General features: G+C 44.1%; 1 protein-coding gene across 1 annotated transcript in view; it reads right to left on the reverse strand.

The window, feature by feature from the left end:
* The window catches only part of DCDC1 (doublecortin domain containing 1), an 807,587-nt gene that overhangs the window by 18,722 nt on the left and 761,069 nt on the right, over window positions 1–27,796 (reverse strand). Inside the window, exons 30-33 of the mRNA XM_054969981.1 lie at window positions 27,404–27,607; window positions 12,492–12,677; window positions 8,837–8,978; window positions 8,158–8,259 (exon numbers count right to left, since the gene is read on the reverse strand). Of these exons, the coding sequence (XP_054825956.1) occupies window positions 8,158–8,259; window positions 8,837–8,978; window positions 12,492–12,677; window positions 27,404–27,607 (634 nt within the window). The remainder of the gene's footprint in view (window positions 1–8,157; window positions 8,260–8,836; window positions 8,979–12,491; window positions 12,678–27,403; window positions 27,608–27,796) is intronic.

The raw sequence follows: 27,796 nt of genomic DNA on the forward strand, positions 1-27,796 counted from the left end.
GGAGACAATGGAGGTAATTCCAGAAGGCGTAAGCATGTCAGGCCGTGGCACGCCCCCTGGCGACGGGTCGGGGTGGGGCGGTCCCGGCGGGTCCGTGCTGGTAGCCTGGAGCGGCTGGGCGGGTCCCCAAGGAAGCGTGGAGGCTCTTTCACGGGCGGCCTCAGACTAGGGCGGCCCTTGTCTGACCGGCGGGCCGGTCAGCACGTGGCTCCACCCGGCCGGCTGCGCCTTAACCTTCAGGGCAGCCAGCTGACAAATGGCAGGGTGCTCGCCTTAGGATGCCGGGCTCCTGCTATGTCTCTTTCCGTACCTTCCTCCTCGGCCTGCCTCCAGAGCCTCCTTAAATACTTTCCCCTCTCCAGCTCCACCCTCATCCCCGAGTGCTTCCGCCCACCATCAATCCCAACACCTGTGCCACCTGCATCCCAGCCCATTGTGCCCACCTCCCTCTGCCCCGTTGGTGGGCTGCTAGCCGGGCTGTCTCGCTCTCCCCCAATGCCTCTTGCCCTCCTCCCTCCTGCCCTGTGATGGACGGCGGGCCAGGCCCCTGACGGGGCGATCTGGCCCTTCCCCGGGCCGCCCTCCAATCACAGGCTGGCTTGCTCCTCCCTCCCCCCTGCTGGCCCCGGCCGCCATCCCGCTCGGCCGAGGGCGCCTGCGCCGGCGTCCGGCCGCCCGGCGCAGCCTCGCCCCGCTCGCTGCGGCCTTCCCCGCGGCCCGGACGGGGCCGTCGCCGCCAGAGCGCTGACCGCGCCGGCCGCCGCTTCCGCGTGCGCCCGCTGTCGTGGCCGCTCGGGCTCCTCTCCTCCGGTGCGGCGGCGGGCGGCGGCGCAGCGACGGCGCAGCCGCTGGGGCCTTCTCCCACCGGTGGAGCCTCGTCCTTGGCCTCTCCCGCCCGGTAGGTGGGTTCTGCGTCGTCGGGGGGGTGGGGGTGGGGGGAGTCCGAGGCCGGCGTGTCGGGCCTCGGACAAGCAATATCCCTGGCTTATCACCCAGAGGACCCAAGAGTCCATGGTGATTCCCTTCCAGTTATCCAGGAAGGGTGTCAATTTTGTCCAGAAAAGACAGGGGAGTGGTTGTGGGCTCTGGTTGTGGGTTGGTTGGTTGGGTGTTGGTTGCGGCCTATTCAGTCAAAATAGTGTTTTTTGAGATTGAGAAGTCTTGGGTGATTGAGGTTGTACTTATTTGGGTCATTGTTTGTTGGAACGTTTTCCTCTTGATCTCTGATAAATGAATAAAGTTGGTATTGTTGGTAGTTGTACTTGTTAGGTCTCTATTGATAGTTGGGCCAGCTTTGATAATGGTACCTGGGTTGTTGGTAGTGCTGCTATCATAGAGGAGCCACGATGACACCTAGAGATTGAGTAGTTTGTTGTTTCTTTTTCATTTTTTGAAATGCTTCATCTGTTTTCTCTAATAAAAGGAATTTTCCTTCAAAGGGAACTCCTCAATTTTGGCTCTTTTGTCATTGGTAAGGCAGTAGAGCACAACCAGGAGTGATGGCAGAGAACTATAAAGAAGGCCATTGATCTATCTGAGTAGTCTGCAGCATGTTTTCCTCCTGCCACTTGCTGTTTAGCTAGTCGCACTGCTCCCCCCTGGATGACCCTGACAAGGGATCTCTTGTCCTCAGGTAGCTCCTGAATGTAGTGGGATAGGCAGTCTCAGAGGAATAAATTATATGATCCCATAAGAGCCTGATAAACGGAAATAGAGGGATGGATAAACGGAAATTGAGGGCTAAACGGAAATTGAGGGATGCAGATGAATAGATTTTTCTTCCAAGAGTATCCAGTTTGTGACCCTCCAAAATATTAGGTGAAAGAGTAGTTGGTGGATGGTCCAGTGTCACTACATGATTAAATGAAGTCAACTAAGAAGTGTAGGGGAGTGATGATGAAGAACTTTCTCTGTCAGGGTGAAAAAGGATCTGAGGGAATCAGGAGTGTTCTGCCTAGCAACACTGCATTTCGGTGGGAATGCTGCACACACGTGCATTATAGAGGGAGACCACCCCCTACCTTTGAGAGCCTGAAAAATCTACCTCTGCAGCCGGCCTGCACAGTCCCAAAATGGAACTGCACAGAAGACTGAAGTTGAACATGCTTATTTGGAAGGAAAAGCAGGGTTGCACTCACCTGTAACTTCTGTTCATTGAGTTCTGTGCAGACATGCATGGGACTGCGCACGTGCAGGCCTGCCAATGGAAAATTCTTTAACACTTCTTAGAGCCCGTTAGGGGCCGTTGCTCTCGTATCACGTAGCAACTGCTTCCTGCCCAAACGGTCATGTGACCTAACGGAGAGCAATGGCCCCTTCCCTCAGTTTTCCTAAGCCACCGCAACTCACTACTGGACTTAACCAGAGAGTTCACAATGGGGTAGGAGGGAGGGCATGTGTGTCTGCACAGAAGTACTCAATGAACAGAAGTTACAGGTGAGTGCAACCCTGTTTTCATCTTCGTTAGAGGAGGTTTCGCTGCTTTGAGTTCGTTCTGCTTTCCATTTCATTCAGGGGTTTCTGTGTATGTGTGTGCTGCTTTGAATACATTCTGCTTTCTTTTCATGGGGGTGGGTGAGGATGTGTGTGTGTTGCTTTCATTCTTTTGTTGACTGAAGTTGACATTGTTATGGTTCCCACAGCTTTTGAAAGCAGATTGGTTCTGTGTTAGTTAAATATATTCATTATGGCTATTTGTATTAGTTAAAATATCAATTATGGTTATTCCAGTTTTATGCTAGGAATGGATAGCTGTGTCCAAGTCACAGAAGGCTTTCATCAATATATTCATCAGCATATAGGTGTTCTTATGTCTTAAGAGCTGTAACTCAAATGGTTCTCCCACGCTCAGCTGATTAACATCACTGAAATTGCAGTGGACATATGGGTGTTAAGGAAGTTTTTATGAATCTTGTTTGTGTGGGACATTGGAATATTTATGAGCATTTCAATGTCACAACAGCTTAGCCATTGGTAAGGTAGAGTTGGCAGGCAACAAAAAAGCTTTTTTAAACTAAGTATAACTCTAATGCAGCTAAAGTTGAGTATCTAATTTTGAATTGCTCCAGTAAAGCAAAACCCTCCCTGCAAATTTGAAAATTCAAAATTCATTATATTAGGAATTTCAGACTCTGTGGAATTTTGTGAAAGAGTTTTAGATTTTTTTTTTCTATGCTGGCAGAAGGAATCTGTTAGAATTTAGATTTGTTTGGGCCTTTGAGGGAGGACTCATCAAGGTCAGGGCCAGGGCCAGGGCCAGTAGCAACCAGAAAGTGTCTTGCTACCACTGGACTTATCATCCAGGCCTGGCTGCTCACTACTGTTCAATTGCAGCCAGCCCATGAAAGCCACTGTGGATTATTTTTAGAGTTTCAGACTAGGCTCTGAGAGACCTAGGTTTGAATCCCCATTCTGACATGGAAGCTCCCTGGATAACCTTGGGCCAATTCTCTGGCTAATCTACCTCACAGGATTGTTGTGACAATAAAATGGAGGAAAAGAGAATGCTGTAAGCTGCTTTGGTTTCCCATTGTGGAAAAGCTGGGCTACAAATGAAGTAAATAGATAATATGGCTGAAGATGGAGGCAGATAAAAGATAGGTTGGTTGGTGTGTGGAAAAGAAAGAAGGAAACAAGGGAAGGTGAGAATAGAGGGTTCCTAGGAAAGAGGAAATAGTATGGGGACGGGGAAAAGGGAAAATGAGAGCCCTCTCCTCACATCCTTGTAGGTTCTCTTCACACAACAGGATCTGGCCCAACTGCCAGAACCATACAGGAAAGACAAGATATAGACTTCCGGCTTGGAGTTCATGGAGGACTGAAGCAGCTCAGGGAGCTGGGTTGTCCATGCTGCTGTTTGTGAGTGCTAGTGGGGTGCCAACTGCTTGTAGCCCCCTGTTCTCAGGTGGAGAACAGGCAAGTACGCTCAAGACCCCGAGAGGGTGAGGGTCTCGGCTGTGGGGGGGGGGATCTACGCAACGATAACCTACCCAGCCTTGAGACCCCGCTTGTAGATGGGTGGCAAAGATCTCTGCGGTAGCTCTGGAGTTAAGTTTTTGGCTTAAGACCTCCGTACCCAAGCTTCAGCACTAAACTGGGAATACTGGACTATCGTAACTACTGAAACAGCAATTACAACCCATAAAGAAGATTTAATAAGGTAAAGATTGCTATCTCTTTATGTGAGAAGAAAAATGGTAAAAGAAACTGAATCAAATTAGAAGACAAAAATTGCAAAAGACTTAATAACTTACTGTGAATATTCCGGCAAAGTAACTGAGAAAAAAGAATTTTTTAGAGAGGAGCTAACACAGAAAATAGGTTATTGTTTACATACCTACGGCTTGTAAGAGATAGCAAAGTGTGAGAAAGTTGAAACATCGCGAGAAACGCTGTGTCGAGAAGAGAAACTGGAAGTGCGTCAGTGCAATAGAAAGACTGGCTGGAAGCGGCCTCTGAGGAACCGGAAGAGGACGTGCGCCATTTTGAAGAAGGGAAAGAGCTTGACCTCAAATTGGGCGGAAGTAGGACATTTTGGATAAGGGAAAGGGCATAAACTTCAAGTGAAAACCATAGAGAAAAGACGCCCGACATTTCGGATGCTAAGATCGCAAATTTTTAAAAGACTTTGTTAAAATTTGACGCTTAAGGTCAAAGTAAATCAGGAAGTAAATCAGCCACGCCATGGAGTTAAGGAAAAGAGCGGACTCGTGGGAGCGAGGTAAGGCAAGCCCCACGATGTCAAAGAAAGAATGGCAAATGGCGCTGGACAGTCTTGATAAAAAAGTCACAGAGGGGAATAAGGAGATCAAAGATATGATGCAAGAGATTGTGAAAGACATTAAGGAGCTCAAAGAGACTTTTAAATCAGAGATGGTGGAGCTGGTTAAAAATATTGATGAGGTCAAGAAAGAATTACGATCGACACAGCAGAAAGTTAAAACAGTGGAAGATGAAACTGACAAGTTGGCTGTATCACACAGGATAGAAACCAAGGGTTTGAAAGAGAGAATGGCCGTGGCGGAATGTAAGCATATGGAAAAACAACTTAGATTTCGCGGAGTCCCGGAAGTGGAAGGGAAATCAACCCAAGAGCAGATTTCAGAAGTACTAGCAGAATTTTTGAATAAGGAACCGGAGGAAGTGGCAGCCTTTCTGGATGTGACATACAGAATCAACTCAAAATATGCAGCACAAAAAAACCTACCAAGGGATATAATAGTCCAATTTACAATGAAAAGAACAAGAGAAGAGATTGTGAGTAAGCAATTTCAAAACCCTCTGGAAATTGGTGGAAAAAGAGTGAGAATAATGAAGGAACTTCCTAGGGGAGGTTTGTTGGAGAGGAAGAAATACAGGGAACTAGTACAAATGTTGAAAGAATTGAACATCAGATATAGATGGGAAATACCAGAAGGATTGAGTTTTGAGTTTCGTGAGACCAGAAGAACACTCAGATCTGGACAGGAGATGGAAATGTTCATAAAGGACTATGAAAAAGACTTACCCAAAAGATCTAAAATTTGATAATGGAGTGCAAAATTATATCTTGGAACATAAACGGACTAAATTCACCTTCGAAACGTAAAGCTACTTTCCACTGGCTATCTAAACAACATTGTAATATAATTTGTTTGCAGGAGACACATATTAGGAAACAGGATGTGAAATATTTAAAATTTGTTAAATTGGGGAAAGAATTTGCAGCGACGTCAAAGCAGAAAAAAAGAGGAGTTGTTTTATATATTAAAGATGAGCTGCAACTGAAAGTGATTTTAAATGATCCGGAAGCTAGATATATAGCAGTGGAAATAATTTGGAACGCAAAGAAAATACTTTTGATTGGGATTTATGCACCGAATGGCGCTAAAGAGAACTTTTTAAAAGAGTTACAGAACCAATTGGATGGACTGACATGCTCAAATAATTCTGGCAGGTGATTTTAATGGAGTAACAAATTTGGATGATGATAAAAAAATGAAAAGTGCTCATAAAAAAAGAGGACTTTTGCCAAAATCCTTTTTTGGAATTAAAGATCAGGAAAATTTGGAGGATGTTTGGAGAAGAAGTAACCCTAAAATAAAACAATATACGTTTTACTCGGCGAGGCACTCGACACTATCAAGAATTGATATGATCTGGGCCTCTAAAGATCTGGCGGTATGGACTAAGGAGGCGGAAGTAATGCCTAAGGTAGGCTCAGATCACAATCCAGTAACGTGGAAATTTGGGAAAGGCACCAAAAGACGAGGATGGAGGATAAATGAAGATCTGCTGCAATCAGAAGACAATACAATGCTACTACAAAGAGAGACCAAATTCTTTATACAATATAATCTAAATAAAGGCATTTCGACTGATAAAGTATGGGATACCTACAAAGCAGTAATCAGAGGAACTTTAATGGATTTAAACGCAAGAGATAAAAGGAGAAAAGAAGAAAAAAGGCAAGAAATTGTGGAAAAGATAAAGGCCAAGGAGTTACAATTAAAGAAAAGACCTAGGAAGAAGAAGTTGTATCAAGAAATAAAAATTCTGCAAGAACAGTTGAGAGTAATGAACAATAAAGAATTAGAGTGGGAACTGAAAAAATTGAACCAAAAATCATTTGAAGGTGCGAATAAACCTGGGAAATATTTAGCGTGGCAATTGAAAAAGAAAAGGGAGAATAAAGTAATAACTAAGATTCAAGATGGCAAGACGTTAATAGACCAACTGGCCATAAGTAGAGCCTTCTTTAAGTATTATGCAAAGTTGTATCAAAGGAAAGAAGGGGATTTGGATACTATTGACCAATATCTGAATAAGATCAATTTACCAATACTATCAGAAAAATGGAAGGAAAAATTAAATGCAGAAATAACGGAAATGGAAATAAAAGAGGCTATCAGGTCGACTAAGTTAGGGAAGGCACCAGGTCCGGATGGAATTACGGCTAGATTCTACAAATTATTGGAAAATGAACTGGTACCTTTTCTGAAAGAGGTAATGAATGGAATTTTAAAAGGACAAAAGATACCAGAGACTTGGAATGAGGCCAACATATCATTGATTCCAAAAGAAAATCAAGATTTGAGTAACATCAAGAATTATCGACCTATTTTGTTGTTAAATAATGATTACAAAATTTTTGCAAAAATTTTGGCGGAGAGATTAAAGGACTGGTTAGTTGAGATTATTGCAGAAGAGCAAGCAGGGTTCCTTCCAAACAGGCAAATCAAAGACAATTTGAGAACTGTAGTAAATGCTATAGAATACTATGACAAACATTGTGAAAGGGAAGTTGGTTTCTTCTTTGTGGATGCAGAAAAAGCGTTTGACAATTTGAACTGGAATTTTATGTTTGCCACAATGGAAAGGTTGCAAATGGGAAAAGATTTTATGACAAGGAAGCTGAGATATCAGAATCCAGCGGAATTTTTTACGGACTGGGGAAGATTGAAAACATATTTAGAAAAGAAGTGGGACGTAAAGGGGGAATTATGGCAATTTGAAAATTATTAGAATGGATTTGTTATTAGAAGAGATAGAGTATTTACCATATGAAGTGAAGTATTAGCTAATTGTTAGCCCAAATGTAAGTGGGCTTAGAGTTAATAGATATTGTTAGAATTACTAAAGTAGATATTTTATCCGACTGTTAGTTAGTTTAAATTTAAATATATGTGGAGCTAATATAAAGTAATAGATAATAGATTTTAAGTTTATAACAATATTTTTGAAGTTAATAGATAGGGCTTAGTTGAATAAAAGAGTAAGTAAACATGAGATAAGGAGTTACAGAAAAGGGGGACAGATTGGGAATATATTAGTCTATAGGGTTGGAAAGCTGTTGGAAGTCTTGGAAAAGGGGGGGAGGGAAAGGGTGGGGGAAAGGATAATGAGATGTTATTTGAAAGTTGTATATTAATATTCTCACCTAATAAAAATTTTCTAAAAAAAAAAAGGAAAGACAAGATATAAAGGGGAGGGACTGACACTGGTGTAGAAAACACCACACCATATTAAATTTCTGGGAAGTAGGAATCATTTGCATTTTTAATTTAATCTCTCAAACTGGAAACACTGGAAGTTTCACCGTGTGTGTTTGCATGTATGTATGTGAATGTGTAAATGAAACTGACACTAAGTGAATTCCATTTACACTGGGATACTAACCTTGTAGTTGTCTCATTTTGTGCTTCATTGCTTCTAAGTCTGCCAGAATTTTATCTTTTTCCAACCAGTTTTGTCGTTTTCGCCTTTCTGAATTTTGCAAAGCTGTAATAAAAATACATGTTATTTCTACTACTTTGCTTCTTTCTAAGTGTTTTGTACTGCAGAGCCTGTGAAGTTTAGTGGTTAGCATAATTGGATCTATTTCAGCAAATAGTTTTTGAAGAAGTGGATACTGTTAGCAAGCTAAACAGATTCAATTATAAATATGAAATTAAAAGGTAAGTGTTCACATAAGAAACTGAAAGACTGTAGAGTTCAATAATATGTCTGTAGACTCTGCGTGGCATGAAAAAGCAGAGCATTACTATTTGCATATTCTGCACCATGCAGTTAGGTCATGGCTGCAGCTCTATGCATTCTTGGGGAAGCAGATTCTATTGATCTGAGTGTACATATATATGATTAGGCTGATAATAAACACCAGTTTTGGTTTTGCATATTTTAAAAACCTTAATTTATATTTTTGTCAGTATATAACATATTGAGTAGCTAGAAACCACTTTTTTGAATCTTTACAAAATATATTAGTATATTTACTTTTTATATTATAGCAACATAAAAACATTTGTGCTTAGGCACCATCATTACAACAAAATTATTATTTTCTTTCATAACTTACTATCTGAAGGCAGAAAAGGTTCTCCGCTGGAAACCCAGACCTCAATTGGATTTTTAAGAATGATGGTGAGCAAATGATCGTCAATTAAACTGTTTGGAGTTATCAGTGATGATGTGCACTTGGTGTTCATTTCCTCTGCTGGCTTATCTTGGTATAGACAGAGAGAAAGGAGTATAGTTCATGTTTTAACTGTTTTACTGTCATGATGGGGCTTCCCTCCTCTTTCAAGTTATACTGCATTTAAGTTTATGCTTGTATACTGAAGAATTACAGTGCAATCCTATGCAGAGTTACTTCAGTCTGAGATCATTGATCAACAGACCTAGAATGGAGTAACTGCATTGAGAGCCTATGTGATGTAGAGGTTGGAGGGGAAGAATAGGATCTAGGAGACCCAGGTACAAACCTCCACTTTGCCGTGGAAGCTCACTGGATCAACCAGACACATACTCTCAGCCTAATCTACCTCACTGGGTTGCTGTGAGACTAAAATACAGGACAGGAGAACAATGTAAGCTGCTTTGGGGCCCTTTTGGGGACAAAGACAGGGTATAAGTGGAATAAATAAAAAGTTTGGTTCACAGCCCAGTTTGGTTCACAGTTGCACAAATATTGAATTCCAGCACTACAGTATCAACTAACTTTCTTACTGTACAGCTGTGACCCTCAAGCTCATTATTTGGATTAAGGGTATGCATTTAAATATACACAAGCTGAAATTATATCTGAAATAAGCTCTATATAACACTATTCAATTCCCAATTAAAAAAATAAAACATGGGTGAGAAAAATACCACTCTGACAGCCAAGTCTCATGAGAGTCCAGGAACCCTCTGGCCTTCCCACCGTTTTTCACTGTGGGCAACCTCTCCTGCCTCCAATGCCAGCAGCAAGGAAAATCCACCAGTGCAGACAATGCTGGCATGGCAAGTCTGCGGCTGGCTTTCTCTCTTTTATTCCCTGCTCCTGTTTCCTGAGGGTGGGGGGAATGAGAAAAATAATGGTCCTGGATTTTTGCAACCAGAAAAAATAGCCTGGAAACCCCCCCCCCCCCGCAACTTGTAATAACACTTGCAAAAAAACAGAATAACAAAACCAGTGCCAGATCTGGAATTATTATAAAAATTTGTGAAGGGCGCATTCTTCATATGGACTTTGTTACTAGTGCAAAATGAGCAATGGAATCAGACCATTAGGCTCATACTTAGCTCCTGTTAACATATTCTTTCTCTCCTTAGCCTTGGTCCCGTTATCCCCCGCCCTTCCCAAATACTGACAAGTTAGGTTTCTTTCATACAAAGTAACTGTTTCATTCAATTTCAAGAGTAAAAAGTTTATATATATAATAGATATTGGCTGTATTTACTAGGCTTCAAAGAAGAGTTGGCCTTCTGAGATGAGATGATGGCCAATTGTCTAACTAGTTCAATGCTGAACTGGTGATTAAGCGTGATTTTTAACCTTTCCCAGCTTTTGCTTTAAGTTTTGAACTGATGGGATAAGAATCTGGAAACTTTGTAAAAAGCTGAAGGATGTTTAATTCAAAGTACCAGCAAGCTTATAATGAGAAGCTTTTAGTTGCTTAGGAAATCAATAGTCAAGAAAGATAAAAACAGATAGGATGAGACCTTTTTACCAAGAGTATTTGATATAGGATGGAAAATAATATCCAGGAAATAAATACATAAAAGAAAAATCTAAGCAAACAAACAACAAAATTAAATGAGTGAGTTAGTGTGTGTGTGTGTGTGTGTGTAAAACATGAAATAGATAAATGGAGAGAATGCCCCTTTGTTTTATGTATAGACAATGATCAAAGTGCATTTTGAATATGCAGCTCTATTCAAAGAAAATATATAACTGACCTATTAAAAAACTAGCTCAGGTCCACACCAGACAACAATGACTATGTTTAATAAGAGGTAAGAGATAGGAAAGACACACAAATTTGCTTATGCTGCTACTAACATTTATTCACTTAAACAGGGAAAACAAATTTAAATTTAAAATATTTATGTTTTCTTTGTAGGCTACATGGCTGCAAAGTGGTTATTTCTTTTTAGAGATTCATCTAGAAAAACTGGACTCTGGGATACTTTACAAATTTGCCTTCTCTCTCTCTCTCTCTCTCTCTCACACACACACACACACACACACACACACCTCATTTTAGGCATCCTTTGTCATCCTTCCCCAGTTGGGATGGCTTCATAACATATCTGATCTACTTTTTAAATAAAAGTTTATACTTGCTTGTTCAAGATATTGTGTACATTTCAAAATGTTTAACTGGACATGGCTTAATAAAATGGTGCCCTTCTCTTTCATTCAAAATAACAGCAACTTTCAAAACTGCCAGTCCCCCCGTCGGGGTAGGGGAATCCCCTGCTCCTAGCCTCCCTTCACAGAGGCCGGTTAGGGCAAATTTTGGCCCCTATCTTCATATGAATTTTGGCCCCTATCTTCATATGAAGATAGGGGCCAAAATTTGCCCCAACTGGCCTCTGTGAAGGGAGGGAGAATGCCCACAACCCGGCATGATGATGCCACTCCTGGAAGTGTCATCATCGTGCCACATTGGGAGCATGTGCAACTGAGGAAGCGCGAAAGGTGATTGCTGGGTCACATCACCACCGGAAGGATAAAGGAACATGACAACCTTATTTCAAAAGCATAAATTTCAAAAGAATATAATTCCAAATAAATATAATCTGATTTGTTGTAGTACCAATTTTAAATAAGGCATGAGAGCACTCTTGGTTCTCAGTAATGGATTTGCTGCTTTGTGTAGAACATCCAATCTCAAGGGTGCTAGAAGCTGTTGTGATCGGCCCTGCTCTTTCAGCAAGCTTTTGCTGCAAGTTGGTACCCCCACCTTCCCTATGAATAATGTGGGAGTAGCTGGTCACCTTTTGTGAGATCAAGTAGGAATTTGGGGGTCCTCTTTCAAAATGATAGGGGAGGGGGCCTTTTCACCTGTGCCTCCACAGTGTCCTGGTGAGTGTCCTTAATTAGGCCTGGTCTTTTGTCTGGTTAGGCCATAACACACCCAAATTCAGGGAAGTTTAACTGATGTACATCAGCCATTAATAAACAAGTTTACCGACATATTGGTGTCTGGTGTCCTTCTTTGGGAGTACTGGTACAATACTCTTGAGGCAATGGTGACCAAATGGCTTTCACATGTTACTGTACACAAAATCAAAATCAGCCTAAGCAAACACTAGCTGAACTGAGTGAGTGTTTATTGCATATATTGCAGGGGTGTTCTCAAAGGATTGATGTAAGCCTGTAGCCTGCTGAATTGTAATTTTTTTAACATAAATGTATATTAAATAATATGCTTTGATTCTCTGTGTGTATGTTTGGGTTATGAATTATTTTGGGTGCTTGAAAAGATTCATAACGTGTATGACAAATGACTAAAGCATTTCTGTATCTCCATATGAGGACTCCCCCACACCTTTTGTTGTGAAAATGGGAAAGAAAGCAAGAGATCTCTATATCTCTTGCTAGCATACCAACAAAGAGGTTCCCTATAACTTTACTCCTAAAAAGGAGGTTATCTCTATGAAGTAAGAAATTCTACATACCAGTTAAACACACATTTAATTGGGAACTTCAGAATTGTACCTTTTACAGGCAACACAGATACATTTCCTTCAAGACCAGGAACAGAAATTCTTCCTCCTTCTCTTTCTTTGGATTCTTGCTTTCTGAAAAAATCATTGACAGCCCTCAAGATTAAATCTTCCTGTGTAAGAACTAAGGTCCCATCACTGGTGTACAGCCTACAAGCTGTCCTGTTGAGTTCCAGTTGTTTTGTACATAAAGAAAGCAGCTAAAGAAAAGAGGGGGAAAGTTAATAATGCACAATCAAAGCTTGTTAACTCCAGATATTTAATTAAAAAAAAATTATATTGCCATCCCCAGACTTCAGAGATTCTTCAAAAGATCACATTTCACTCTACTTTCTGCATTTCATGGCCATATGATCCTTTTTTAATTATTTTCTATGCCTCCAACACAAAACATCTGTATATGGAGGATCTACTCATACCATCTGAAAAAGTGCACTGTAGTTCATAAAATGTGGGAATAATGTATTGTTAGTCTTTAATGTGTAAGAGCGACCACCACCAGGGGATCGCTCCCGACGGGAGAATGGCAACGGGTATGCCCGGCTAGATATCCCGTTTCGCTATATACACGCTTCTTCAAAAGCCTCCATACAATTGCCTGAAATTATATATATACACACAATAAATTATTTACACCATTTACACAGGAATTATCACTTAAAACTGCCAATGAAACATCAGTAACTGCCCCCCCTGGATAATTACCAATAAATGCATTGAATTGCAGGACAGGAGATATCCACCATTGATTTTCTCTACTTAATACCGGGCGTAAAGCCTCTGTTTCTCTCTCGATCTCCTGTTAGGTACTATTACGAGTACGGGTGGGGTTTAAATATGCCGCCTCCTAATGAACACTGTTACCAGGTGCAAGACTACTTAAAGAGACCCATGCTACATTGAGGACCAACTCTCCTATTTTAACAACCACACAAACCACATTACAATGATCTTGGACGTATGGACTAGAACATAGCATTTGCAAACATATGCAGACATATCTTATTGTTGCCGAAGATGCAAGTTGCACCCGGCGTATTACAAGGACGGTGTGAAATCTGCCTCTTGATTGAGGCCACCTGGAGCCAAGGTATGGAGCTTGAAAATCCATTCTGTTTCTAATCTCAATAAAGATCTCCTGATATTCATACCTCCCCCACTGTTTAGGACCTTGAGAACTGTGAATTGCAGCTCCCGTTCATTCATATGATGGTGAATAAAGTGTTGAGTAAGAGGTGCTTCTAAGACTTTATTTCTGATCTTAGACATATGTTCCTGAATGTGGAGCCTCACTGGTCGAATTGTACTCCTATTTATTTTTGCTACATCCTCAAAAAATTCCTTTGGATTTTGCTCTCTCAGTTTCCTTGTTAGTTTGTCCATTTCCGCCATATATATCACTCTTTGTATCCACTCTTCAGTTTTTGATATTTCTTCTTTCTTCCAATATTGTGCATACAAAGTTCTTGCCGCTGTTATCATATAGTACAGTATTACTCTATCCTTTCTATCCTTGTCCTCTAAATGCAAAGATAATAACATTTCTAGATTCTTAACTACATTATTTTGGAGTATTAAAGACATTTCAGTACATATTTTAGTCCAATAGTCTCTAGCCTTATCACAACTCCACCACATATGAAATAGAGAGCCTTCATGTTCTTTACATTTCCAACACTTATTGGATAGCTGCTTATTAGCAATGGCTAACTTTTTCGGTGTTAAATACCATCTATATATCATTTTATAGTCATTCTCTTTGATACTGGTACAAATTGAAATTTTTAAAGTATTTTTCCACAACTGTTCCCATGCATCCATCATAATCTCATTATTACAATTTATTGCCCATTTTACCATTTGAACCTTAATCGTCTCATCTTCAGTATACCATTTTAACAATACTTTATACATTTTAGAAATTATTTTATTATTATCCCCCAATAAAAGTTCTTCTAATTCTGAGTTTTTATTTCTGAAACCTGCCTTCCTTTGATCTGATTCAAATAAGTCTTTAATTTGTTGATATTGCAGCCAACCATATTTAAATGGTAATTCGTCATTCGATTTAAGTTTCAACTCGTTGTTTTCAGTTTTTATTAGTTCCTTATAAGTAAGCCATTCATCTCTTTTATATTCCAAATTCGGGTTAATTACTTCTGCAAGAACAATCCACATTGGTTTCTCTTGCTCTATAAATTTTTTGTATTTTAACCAAGTTGACAGTAAATTTCTTCTCAAGTAATGGTGCTGGAACATTGTGTCCATTTTATACTTATCATACCATAAGTATGCATGCCATCCAAAAAGTTTGTTATAGCCTTCCAAATTTAACTTATGATTAGATAAGGACACCCATTCTTTTAGCCATACCAAGCATATTGCTTCATGGTACAGTCGAAAATCCGATAATTGCATGCCACCTGTTTCTCTTGCATCACAGAGCACTTTCATTTTTACTCTAGGTTTCTTTCCTGCCTGCACACATTCTGATATTTTCCTCTGCCATTTTTCAAACTGTTTTTTGTCCTTAACAATTAGTATTGTTTGCATCAAAAACCTAATTCTAGGCAGCACGTTCATTTTGATTGTAGCAATCCTACCTAACCATGATACAATTTGTTCCATTTTATCATGTCTTTTTCAATTTGAGTCCAGAACTTTTCATAGTTGTTTTTAAACAGATTAATATTTTAAAAAAATATTTTATTTTTTATGTCATTTATAGTCCGCCTTTCTCACTGAGACTCAAAGCAGATTACATAGTATGAGATTAGTACAATCTGTATCAAGGACATTTCCATAAAGTGTCAAGGACATTTCCATAGACAATGCCATAGGATAAATAAATACAAGTTTACAAAGACATAGCATTAGCAAGGATCCAATACAGAGTTGAAGAATAGCTGAAACAACATAATCAGTTCTACGACTGACATTAGATAACATGAAGAACCGATAGGAGTACATATTTAAAGCAATAGATAATATATAAAGCAACATAGTTGTGAAGACTATGGTCCCTAATTCGTAAGTGAAGCATCTGAGACCGCCCCCCCCTAACAATGCAGCCCTCCTGTCTGAGTAAAAAGCCGTTTTGAACTGTTTGCAGAAATCCAGGAGAGCAGGGGCTCTCCTGAATTCCTCAGGCAGGCCATTCCACAGTGTAGGGGTCACCACAGAGAAAGCCCATGTGTGTGCTACTGTTGATTTCGCCCATGTGCAGGGTGGCACCTGAAGGAGACCCTGTTCAGATGAGCGAAGCTGCTGTGGAGGTCCTGTACAAACAGATGAACAGTAACAAACGTCCCATTAACAAACATGTTCAGTGTTTGTTGTTCGTGGGGGCCAGAACGGCCCCTGTTGGACTTAGAGAGCCCTCTAAGCCCAACAGTCTCTCCTCCAGCCATCACCCAAGTTTGGTCAAGATTGCAATACGGATCTTGGAGTTATACATTTCCAAATCCAATGCCCCCAGGAAACTCCCATTTGACACAATTGGAGCCATCAGTTGACTTTGGCCCAGTGTACAAGTGGTGGACTTGAAGGTGGGCTGCCCCCCCTTGGGGGGGGGTTGACCGCTTGCTGGCAGCACCCCCCATGTGCCCGCATGCCAGGCCTCCCAGAGGCTACTTTCCGTCAAGTTATATAATGGTGGGTCATGTCAGTGGCCACTGGGCCTGGCGGGTTGGGGGAGGTGGTGGCGGGCCACCTCCCCTATAGGCGGTGGGGGGTTGGACACTCACTGGCAGCACCCCCCATATGCCCGCCCACCAGACCTCCCAGAGGCTACTTTCCGCCAAGGTATAACGGTGGGTCATGTCGATGGCCGCTGGTCCTGGTGGGCTGGGGGAGGGGTGGTGGGCCACCTCCCCTATACAGGTTGGGGGGTTGGCCACTCACTAGCAGCACCCCCCATATGCCTGCCCGCCAGGCCTCCAAGAGGCTATTTTCTGCCAAGGTATAATGGTGGGTTATGTCAGCAGCTGCCAGGCCTGGCAGGCTCAGGGAGGAGGTGGAGGGCTGACTCCCCTCAGGGAGGCAGGGGGGGTTGGTAGGACAGGAGAGGTTGGGAGGCATCTGAGCAGTTCCGGAGAGGGAGAGGTTGAATGAGGGACCGTCAGGGAACTTGTCAGGGAGATGAGGACAAAGGGTTACCGGTCGCATTGCAGAGCAGGACCGGGAAGACCTCTTCATTGGTGAGCCATAAGCCAAGAAACCCACTGAGTCACGAGGCAGCGGCGGCAGATGACATGACCCACTTTCGTGCCTTCATGGAAAGGACGTGAGTCACGGTTAGGGACCCATTCCCCCCTGCTCAGCGTGGACAGAAGGCGCCATGGGATAGGGGGCATCATGCAGTACCATACAACTACCTGCGCAACAGCAGCAGAGCAGTCCCTCATGGCCAAAAACAGCGGTAGCTGACATCACCCACCTTACTGCCTCTGTGGAAAGGACGGGATGGACAGGACAGGAGAGGTCATTGGAAAGGGTCGTACTGGTTCCATTCAGAGGGGGAAAGGTTGAAAGAGGAAACGTCCAGGACCTTGTCGGGGAGAGGAGGACAAAGGGTTGTTTGTCACAGCCGCATTGCAGAGTGGGACTGGGAAGGCCCAAAGGCGGCGGCAGTGCTGTGGTAGTACCTCATGTCCAAAGGCGGCAGCAGCTGACATGACCCACCTTCCTGCCTTTGTGGAAAGGACAGGATGGGCAGGACAGGAGAGGTCATTGGGAAGAGTCCTATTGGTTCCATCCAGAGGGGGAGAGGTTGAAAGAGGGAAAGTCCAGGACCGTATTGTGGAAAGGAGGGCAAAGGGTTGTTTGTCACAGCCACATTGTGGAGTGGGACTGGGAAGCTCCAAAGGTGGTGGCAGTGCCATGGTAGTCCCCCATGCCCAAAGGTGGTGGCAGCTGACATGACCCACCTTCCTGCCTTCGCAGAATGGATGTGACTGGTCACAGTGGGACCCATTCCCTCCTGCCCAGAGGGGACAGCCGGTGCCATTAACAGGGGCCACAGTACTGCACAATTGGATGGTAACAGAATATGAGGTGTTCCTTGTGCCTGGAAGCCGCCGCAGCTGATGTCACCCACCTCCCTGCCTTCGCAGAAAAGATGGGATGGACAGGAGAGGCCGTTGGGAGTGGTCTGAGCAGTTCAAGAAAGGGAGAGGTACAAAGAGGGACTGGAAGCTTGACAGGGTGAGGAGGACCAAGGAGTAATAGCCGCATTGCAGAGAAGGACCGGGAAGGAAGACCCCAACATCCACCATGAAGGATTACGCAGAATGCTCCAGGAGAGGCTTGTCCGCCCCTCCTGTGTCTTAGTGGAGGCTGTCGCCAGCATCACTCACCTTCCTGCCTTCATGGAAAGGACGGGATAGGCAGGACAGGAGAGGTCATTGGGAAGGGTCCTATTGGTTCCATCCAGAGGGGAAGAGGATGAAAGAGGGAACATCCAGGACCTTGTAAGGGAGAGAAGGACAAAGGGTTGTTACAGCTGCATTGTGGAGCGGGACCAGGAAGGCCCAAAGGTGGCGGCAGTGCTGTGGAAGTCCTTCATGCCCAAAGGCAGTGGCAGCTGACATGACCCACCTTCCTGCCTTTGCAGACAGGATGGGATGGGCAGGAGAGGAGAGGTCATTGGGAAGGGTCTTATTGGTTCCATCCAGGGAGGGAGAGGTTGAAAGAGGGAACGGAAACTTGTCTGGGAGAGGACAAGGGGTTACCAGCCATGGAAGCGGCCCTGAGAACTGAGAGGGGCTGGAGCCCACTGCAGAGGAGCTTGGCCTAGAACCACAGTAGACTTGGGGTGGCACAGAGCCCAGGTAGGTCCAGGTCCACGGAGGAAAACCCAAATAGGTTGAGATTGACCTTGATGAAGGTCAACATGTCCACCAGGTCTGCGTGCAGATGTGTGTGGTGGGGATGGAGGAGGTCACCCAGGTGGTAGAACACCCACTCGCTCTGCATGCTGGTGGGAGGGCAGGACAGGATGTTGGTTGCCGTAATGGACGGGTCTGGCCATACAGCAGATTTACTTGCCCAATACTCCAAGGGGTATTGGGTGAGGGCCACCCTTGGCCCCCACCCGAAGCCGCATTATGCCAGCAAACAAGATTTAAGGAGGAAAGAAAAGGAGAGAACACTGTGAGCCCATAGCCGAGGCACCCGCTGAGCTTGGCCCCAGGGCCTGGCAGCAGTCCTGGAACCAGAGGGAGTGGGTAGAGCCCTAGCCCAGCACTCCCAGATACCTGACTGTATCAGGCACTAATAATCAGTTTGAGCCCTCAGCTGAGGTAACCGCTGAGCTTGGCCCCAGGGCATGGCAGCAGCCCTGGAACCAGGGGGAGGGGTAAAGCCCTAGCTCAGCACTCCCAGAAACCTGACCAGATCAGACACTAATAATCAGTGTGAGCCCTCAGCCGAGGTGCCCACTGAGCTTGGTCCCAGGGCCTGACAGCAGCCCTAGAACCAGAGGGAAGGGGAGAGAGCCCTAACCCAGCACTCCCAGATACCTGACTGTATCAGGCACTAATAATCAGTTTGAGCCCTCAGCTGAGGTGACCGCTGAGCTTGGCCCCAGGACCTGGCTGCAGCCCTGGCACCAGAGGGAGGGGGTAGAGGCTTAGTCCAGCACTCCCAGATACCTGACTGTATCAGGCACTAATAATCAGTTTGAGCCCTCAGCTGAGGCGCCCACTGAGCTTGGCCCCAGGGCCTGGCAGCAGCCCTTGAACCAGAGGGGATAGATCCCTACCCCATCACACACACAAAAAATCCCAGCTCCAATGCACTCTCCTTGTCTCTCTCCCCAAAGGCTAGCAACAGCTCTCTCCCTCCACTCCCTGCTGAAACTGAAAGCTAGAGCTTGGAGCACACTTCCTTTTATAACCAGAGGTCCCATAGAGCAACACAGGAGGTCTGTGGTTGGCAGTCAGGGTTTGCAGGGATGAGATTGGAGTTCCCATGGCCACAGAACACCCCCTCCCCCTCTCTCCCCCCTGGTGTCTGCTCCCATGTTGTAACCAATTTGGAGCTCTGCACTTGGAAGGAAGACCTGCCCATCAAGCTAAGTTGGGCTTTGATTGGGGTTTCTAGGGTGACAGAAGGAGTGCAGACAGAGTTCAGGCAGTCCCTGCCTCCATTGCCAAGGGAATTGATTGAAGGTGCCTAACTGTTTGGCTTCATGAACAGCAGACGAACACAGCAAAAGAGGTTTGTGACAACCACTTTTTCGTCTAGAATGGGGTCTCACAAACAGCTTGTTTGCGAGCCGCCGAACAGGCTGTGAGTGGCTTTTTTTGCGTTCTTAATGCTTTTCATGCCCATGTCTAGTCCTGTAGGTATGCTGAGCCAAGGCCATGGAGAGCTTTGTATGTGATAACCAATACCTTGAATTGAGCACAGTAACTGATAAGTAGCCAACGGAATGAATGCAGGATGGGAGTGATGTTCATGCTCATGTTCACTCTTGCTAACAGTCGAGCTGCAGCATTTTGCACCAATTGGAGCCTCCTTGTTAGATGGGAGACCAATGTATAGTGTCTGGATATCCTGAACAATTGGTTTGGTTGTGAACTAGCCAATTCAATGGTTGCCAAGAAATAACATTTCTTTGCTGCTTTTATTTCTGCTTCATAAATCCTCCAATGTGTTCTGTAGCAAGCTCAATCAGCTTCTGTGCCAGTTTTTTGCCAGCATCTTTCTAGACATCTTCCAACCCTCTTTAGGTCAGCCAGCTCTGTGGTAAACCATGGTGCTGGCTTCTGTTCCAAGGGCCAGAGAAGTTGACTGTCAGACTATGGCATTCCAGTTGGCTAGAGTCTGCCTTCCTCCCTTCTGCAAGAAGACAAGGTCTTTTGATTTCAAAAGGCTTTATTAGAAAGACAGCATTCAGGCCCAGGTGTCCACATTCCAGGACCAAGCAGATCCTGGCTGTGCAAAGCTTTGTTAGGAATGAGATACAGAACGAAAGTTGTTACACATCAAACCCTCAGAGCCCAGCCTCCCCCCAGAGTTCGCATAGCAGGAAACTTCTCGGTGGGAACACTGGCCAGCCAAGGTCAGCTGAGAAGAGAACAGATAAGATGCAGTATCCTCTCCCATAGAAACGGCTCCTGGCATCCCACGGGCCTAGAGAGAGGGGAAGACTAAACAACTACAGAAATAAGTATGGCGTTACTCAGGTTGCATTTCTCTAGAACAACAGACTCTGACATTCTGTCCCCCTTAAGACCCCCTCCACCTCCTCCACCCGGTTTCTCAGGATACCGTTGATGGAACTGTTTCAGGAGCTGGGGGGCTCTAACATGGATGGCTTCTACCCACTCCCTATACCCCTCCTCAAAGTCTTTCCAGCAAACTAAGTAGTACATCTTATTATATCTAAGTTTGGAGTCGAAGATTTCTTCAATTTCATAATGTATTTGATCATTGATCATAGTGGGAATGGGGTTTGCTGTTGAAGGATGCCATGTATCTGGTGCAGGGGCCTTTTTCAGTAAGTTGATATGGAACGTTGGGTGGATGTGGCGTAGGTTCTTTGGAAGGGTTATTTCTGCAGTTACTTGATTGATTACTCGTTTGATAGGGAATGGTCCCAGATATTTCAGAGCTAGTTTTCTGCTGGATTGCTCCACTTTGAGGTTTTTTGTGGAGATGTAAACTTTGTCTCCAGGGCGCAGTTCCCACTGCGCCGCACGGTGGCAATCTGCATATTTTTTATAGTCTGCTTTGGCTTTGTTTAAAGCTGTTTGAATGGCTGCCCATTGTTCTGCAATAGCAGTCCACCATTGCTGAAGGTCCCCGGTGGGTTGATTTCCCAACTGCATTTCAAAGGGGAATGCCTTGCCATCAAACCCATGTACAATTTTGAAAGGTGCTTCACCTGTTGAACTATGGACTGCGTTGTTGTATGCGTATTCTGCAAAATGAAGAAGATCTGTCCAATTGTCTTGTTGGAAGTTAATATAGCAGCGTAGGAACTGCTCCAAAATTTGATTTGCTTTTTCTGACTGTCCATCGCTTTGCGGATGGAAAGCGGAGCTAATTCCTTGTTCTATTCCAGTTATCTGGAGAAGCTCCTGCCAAAATTTGGCAATGAATTGCCCACCTCGATCTGAAATTACCTTAGAGGGAAAAGAATGCAGCTTCACAATGTGTTTCATAAATATTTCAGCTAGTTTTCTGGCTGTTGGAATGGTTGTGCATGGAATAAAATGTGCTTGCTTAGAGAATAAATCCACCACCACTAAAATACAGGAACACCTCTTAGAGGGAGGTAAATCTGTAATAAAATCCATGGACCCTGCAGAAGGGGTCCTGGGATTGGCTGTGGGACCGGTTGTGGGATCGTCGCAGGCTGCACAAGAGGCGGCTGCCTCGGCGGCGGTGGTTGCTGAGATACCACCCATTGAGGGGACACTTGTTGAGGAGGGGGTGGTGGAGGAACCTGTCTAGGAGGAGGAGGAGGAGGTGGAATTTGCTGAGGAGGAGGTGGTGGAGGCACTTGCTGTGGAGGTGGCGGTGGCAGGGCCACTTGGCCAGGTGTCGGTTGAGGTGGAGGCTGCGGCTGCTGAGGAGGGGTCGGTAGTACTGGCGGGATCAGCGATTGTGGAGCTGGTGCTGTTGGCATTGTCTGGACTGGCAGTAGCTGTAGGGGAGTCGGTGACGGGCCGGCCCCCGACCCTGGAGTGGACTGAGTTCCCGGTGGAACTTGGGTCGGTGCTGGAACTTGGCCCTGTGCCGCTGACGGAGCGAGTGGGGCTATTGCTTGTCCCACCGCTGCTTGCGCCTCCTGCTGCTCCCTTACCAATAGTCCAATGAGATAGATGGCCTGAGCTAGGTCTTCCTCCATAGCCCCCATTCTATCTTCCAACCGACGATAGTGGTTCGGAACTCCATTGGACGTTCCGTCTTCCCCGCGGTCACTTACTTCCAATGGCTTTCTCGACCTCGGAGGAACGTATTCCCTGGGCCAGGGTCTTGTTGGCCCTTCCGCACCTCCAACTGACCTCCAATCATGAAAACTCCCTGTAGGACGTGTCGGACCTTCCTCTCCTCCGCCTTGCAATGACTGCTCCTCCTCAATAGTCATGCTGGCGAGTATTCCTTTAGACAAACCGGTAATGGCCAAAATTCCAGATTCCACCACCTGGGCTCGATACTCCAACTGCTGTGTACACCCTATTTCCCAAGCCCTGGCTGAATTCACATCCGTATAATTCCAGCTCATGAGCTCGTGATGTGTGGTTTCCAAGTCCTGGGCATCTTCGGTCCCCCTTCGGGGGTCCCACTCTCCCAGGCTGCCAGCCTCTGCATCCCACTTATACCAAGACTGAGTGCTGGCCAGAGTCTCCTCCGGAGTGTGGGCGGCCCTAGTTAAATCCCACATGATGCTTGGGCCCTCCTGCTCCATCGACCCGACGGTTCGCCTCACATCTATCATCGACCGGGAAAACATGGTGCCCGCTCATCTCTCCCTAGCCTCTCAAGGCCGGGAGCCCCACTGCCACGGCGTCAGCAGCGAAATCAAATGGTTCTCCCCGGTGACTCCACGCACCTTCAGCCAGGTGCTTCCTGTAGCCGGGTCGGTCAGTTCCCCCCTTCTGTTGGGCATGGGCTCAGTCCCACTGTCAGGAACAGGCTCCGCTCCTTGGGTAGGAACAACATTAAGAACAGGATCAGGTACAGTCTTGGATCCACCGTCGGGTACCGTCTGAGACTGATAGGGAAGTCCCCCATCCTCAATGCCAAGTTCAGACAGATCAAAAGTCGCTCTTGGTATCCATCCTCCCTGGATGAGGCGTCGGAGAAAATGAAAAGGATTCCTAACAAAATGTCAGACTATGGCATTCCAGTTGGCTAGAGTCTGCCTTCCTCCCTTCTGCAAGAAGACAAGGTCTTTTGATTTCAAAAGGCTTTATTAGAAAGACAGCATTCAGGCCCAGGTGTCCACATTCCAGGACCAAGCAGATCCTGGTTGAGCAAAGCTTTGTTAGGAATGAGATACAGAACGAAAGTTATTACACATCAAACCCTCAGAGCCCAGCCTCCCCCCAGAGTTCACATAGCAGGAAACTTCTCGGTGGGAACACTGGCCAGCCAAGGTCAGCTGAGAAGAGAACAGATAAGATGCAGTATCCTCTCCCATGGAAATGGCTCCTGGCATCCCACGGGCCTAGAGAGAGGGGAAGACTAAACAACTACAGAAATAAGTATGGCGTTACTCAGGTTGCATTTCTCTAGAACAACAGACTCTGACATTGACAAGGAGCAATGGTGTCAATAGTTTCAAGGAGCTTTATGTTCCAGATTCCTATGACAGCTTCTGAGGAACATGTGTTTGAAATTCTAAAATCCCCCAAGGTAGTTTGGAATCTGGAAGGGTCTATGAGCCTTTGTGGGTGAATCATTTTAACTGGACCTCCCATTTTAAGGGCTGTTGGGGCTATATTCACTTTTGGCTTCAGCAGATGATGGTCTGACCATGGTTCAGGCCGAATCTCCAATGTTGAAATAAGGTTTTCCCTTAAAGGCTCAGTACTATGGCATGGATCCAGGTGGCCAGATCAGCCATGTCAAGGTAGAAGGCCGTCTTCCAAGCTAGTCTGAGTTGAGAGAAGGCCTTTTTTGCAGTTGCGTTTATTTGCTTCTCTTGAAGTAGTGCTGGATCCAGGTTGACCTGCATAATCAGGAGGAGTTAGCTGGGACAAACACACTGCGTCATTATCTCATATCTCAGTTATGCAAGCCAGGTCAATTCCCTCCTCCTGTAACAATGCTGTGAATGGGCAATTTTGTGTCTCACCAGTGTGGCATTAGAAAGTGGGGGAAGAAGAGGGCCCCACATCATCAACCCTAGGGATGTTACGGAAGTTGGGTAGGCAGCAAGCAACCTTGCCTGACCTTGGCCATCTTTTTGATAAAACTGGCCCTCATATCTGCTAACTCCCATCTGGTAGATCCACCAGATGATCTGAGATTTTCTATAGCTAGTAAGCAATGTGTCAGAGGATCTGTGACATCACAGCCTCGAGTTTTGTACAAGATGCCAGATAAAGAGAAGCCATAGAGATTCTGATACCCCCTGTCCACAATGCAGTCATGGGAAATAGGGAGATAGGGAATGGTCAGTGTCATCCTCTAACCTAGTGGCTTGCATGGTTAGGGTCAGAGGTCCCCCTCAAACAAATTCATAGCATTTGTGGAGAAATTCAGCACTTTAGAGGCAAACAGCGAGTTTACACCACCCTCCACATATTCAGAGGCAAGAAGGCTTTCTGGCTTGCAAACGAACAACGCTGTTTATCCCCTTGCTTTATACATCTTCCTGCATCTGGGCACAGAGATAAATCCTTTTAAAATAGTTAACATTATTATTTTTATAAGATTTAATGGTTTCCATGCCAAACCCCTAAAATAAACTGGTGAGTTACACCTTGATTTAGAGAGATCACAGTTCTTTATACTTTGCTAATACCTTAATAAGAGTGGTCATCAATTGCTTTGAGGCCACTGGGAAGGAAATGTCTCAGCAGTCACAGTATCCATATTACAAGCACACCAAATGTCAGCATAACCATAATAAGATTGCAGCTCGTAGTAATTTATATCAATGCACACTATATCAGTCTGATCTGCCTTGTGCATCAAAGCTACCAGGGTGTGGACTTCCTTCCCTTGAGGACTTGCTCAGGATATCATATCCCCTCAGTGGCCTGTTACTCACACTCAAGAGGTTATATTAAGGAGATCTTCCAACCCCAAACCCCAGGTATCTAGATTTCTGTCTCCAAATAATTCTTATAGTTAATCCATCATGTACTCCCTGTTTTCCTGTTGCATAATCAAGTATCTCAACTTCCAATCTCACCATAAATTAAGCCAAAATGCCTATTTGGCATTGAAACATGCACCATATTGATGAGCCTCATTTACATGGTGTACAGGTTGCCCTGAGTATAAAGGTAATCACAAAAAGGACAGCTTTTGCCTTGCTCAAAGTTTGAAATCTGCTCTACTTGGCAGCTGTAACTCTTTATCTACCCATCCTCTGTGTCCATTTGAGGCTTGCTTTTGAGAAGCCTGATCTGCCCTGTTGGAGTTCCAGTGGAGATCATCTCATCTGTTCCTACTTCAGGACAGGTCATACGATTTCTTTATTGCACCCATGTTTACACATACATTAAGAAACTCACATCTCACAGCCTCAGCTAGACTTAACTTTACTGGTGTATGGTGGAACTACATCTATAATTGCTTATGGAATGTGTGCATGTCAATATTCCTCTTTTTGTGTATGTCTTCTTTGTTGTAATCTTTTTGGGTTTTGCTTTAGTTTCTGTTCCCCTGTTTTTGTAAGTATTTTGCAAAGCCTCTTGTTATTTCTTAGGAATGTTAAAGCTTGCATTTACATCAGTTTTATGTTATACGAAGTAGGAAGCCTGACATTTCTTGCTGTTGCTTTGTAATCATTGTAGTTCTTGCTTTGATTTCCACATTTATTGCTATTCCTCCATTCATTTATTTTGAATAGTAAATCTTCATTTTAAGTATTACATGACTTTGCTTGCTAATTTCCCTCTATGATTGGTAAGATGATGTTGATTCCCCTTAAGACTGGTTGAACACAGGAGAGTTGAAAGGTCTCCCTTCCCTTGTTCCCCCCCAGAAGCAAGAAACAGAGCCTCCACAGGACAACAGTATATATGGCAGCAAAAATTTCTATGCACCCCTGTAGTGGTGGTTTGCCCTCTGGACTTGCTCAGAGATATGTTTCTTGAGGCCAGGAGTCAAACATGGACAGCTAATCAGTTAGCAGACCTGCCCCAAACATCTTGACATCTGAGGAAAAAAATTGAAATGACACTCCCTTCACCTATAATGATAATTTTAAACAATTTAAGAAAACCTGACCACTCCCAATCTATGACACTTTATTATTCTTTACTCTTCTTTATTCTTCATCTCACTTTTCCTTGTAGTAGGGTTACTTTAATGAGTCAGCAGCTGATTTCAGTTGCAATGACAAATTTGATGCAGTGTAGAAGTCAGAGAATTCTTTTCTTTCCCCCCAGGCAACTTGGTGGATCTATATTCCCTTCACCAGCATGGATAATTTAAACCTATCTGATCATGTGCGTCTTCTCTTTTCAATCTACTTTTATCAAAAAGCCAAACTACAGAGATATCTTGGAAAAGAGAAACCTGTATTTTTAATATGGCAGGGTTAAAAGCACCTTGTGAGAGAGATTTAATCAGAAAAAAAACTAAACATCCCCTATTCCTCAGCTCTGTTGCTCCAAACTAATTCAAAGCCAAATTGGCTGCTTTCAAGTTAAAATTTTAAAAAGGCTGGGAGGTACATTCATTGACCTTCTGCATAAATCAAAGTTACCTGCTTTTGGAAACGGATGCTGCTTTGACAATGGTAAATACTACATGTACAGGACACTCCTGCTCCATCTGCATATTTGTACTTAAATATATATTATAGTAATATCATGAGCCTCCAGTGCTCTCTCTCCCTTTTGACAGAAAACAGGCACTGTAACTCTGCCATGAAGATTCCCACTACTCAGGGAAGAGAGACAATATTATCTTTAGATTGTTAACATCATGTAGAAACATCACATTTTCATGTGGCTTATGCAATAAGAAGATTTCTCCTTGTCACTGTACTTGTCCTCACTTGTGTGTGATCCAAAACGGATCCATGGCATACTCTTACAGGCTTTGGATCTGACCTGAAGCAGAGAATATGACAAACACATCATATTGATTTGAAACAAGGTCAGAATTTCATACAGTGGAGGATTCTAGATTTGAGATTTTAGTTGTTTTAATCTCTGTCACTGATATCTACTGCTTATCCTTGTCAATTGTGTTATGATTCTCTCTTTGGATGACAGTTACTCACCATAGGGAATGTACTACCAATGATTAATTGCCCATTTTGGTGACCAGCTCCATTTCTGTATGCAATTATTTTCACTGCTTTCTGGTTCACAGCTAGAGACATCTTTTCTGAGATTGTTTGTGATGAGGTTTCTGTCCTCAAAGATGCTAGAAGTTCTTCTAAATAATGCAAGGTGGCTTCAGCATCAGATGTGGATAAATTGATCTTTAAAGTAACAGAAACAGAGATTACAGTTTTGCTTTAAAATTATACTAAATGAATTTTTCAAAAGTACCTAATTGTCTCAATTTCAAATATTACCCTTTACAAAAATATGAAAGATGTTCCTATATACTTTACATGTGCCACTATGATCCGTACAATGTACACTATGTACAATAGGGTCAGGTGGGT

This window comes from Eublepharis macularius, chromosome 2 (assembly GCF_028583425.1).
Source record: "Eublepharis macularius isolate TG4126 chromosome 2, MPM_Emac_v1.0, whole genome shotgun sequence".
Classification (NCBI taxonomy): Eukaryota; Metazoa; Chordata; class Lepidosauria; order Squamata; family Eublepharidae; genus Eublepharis; species Eublepharis macularius.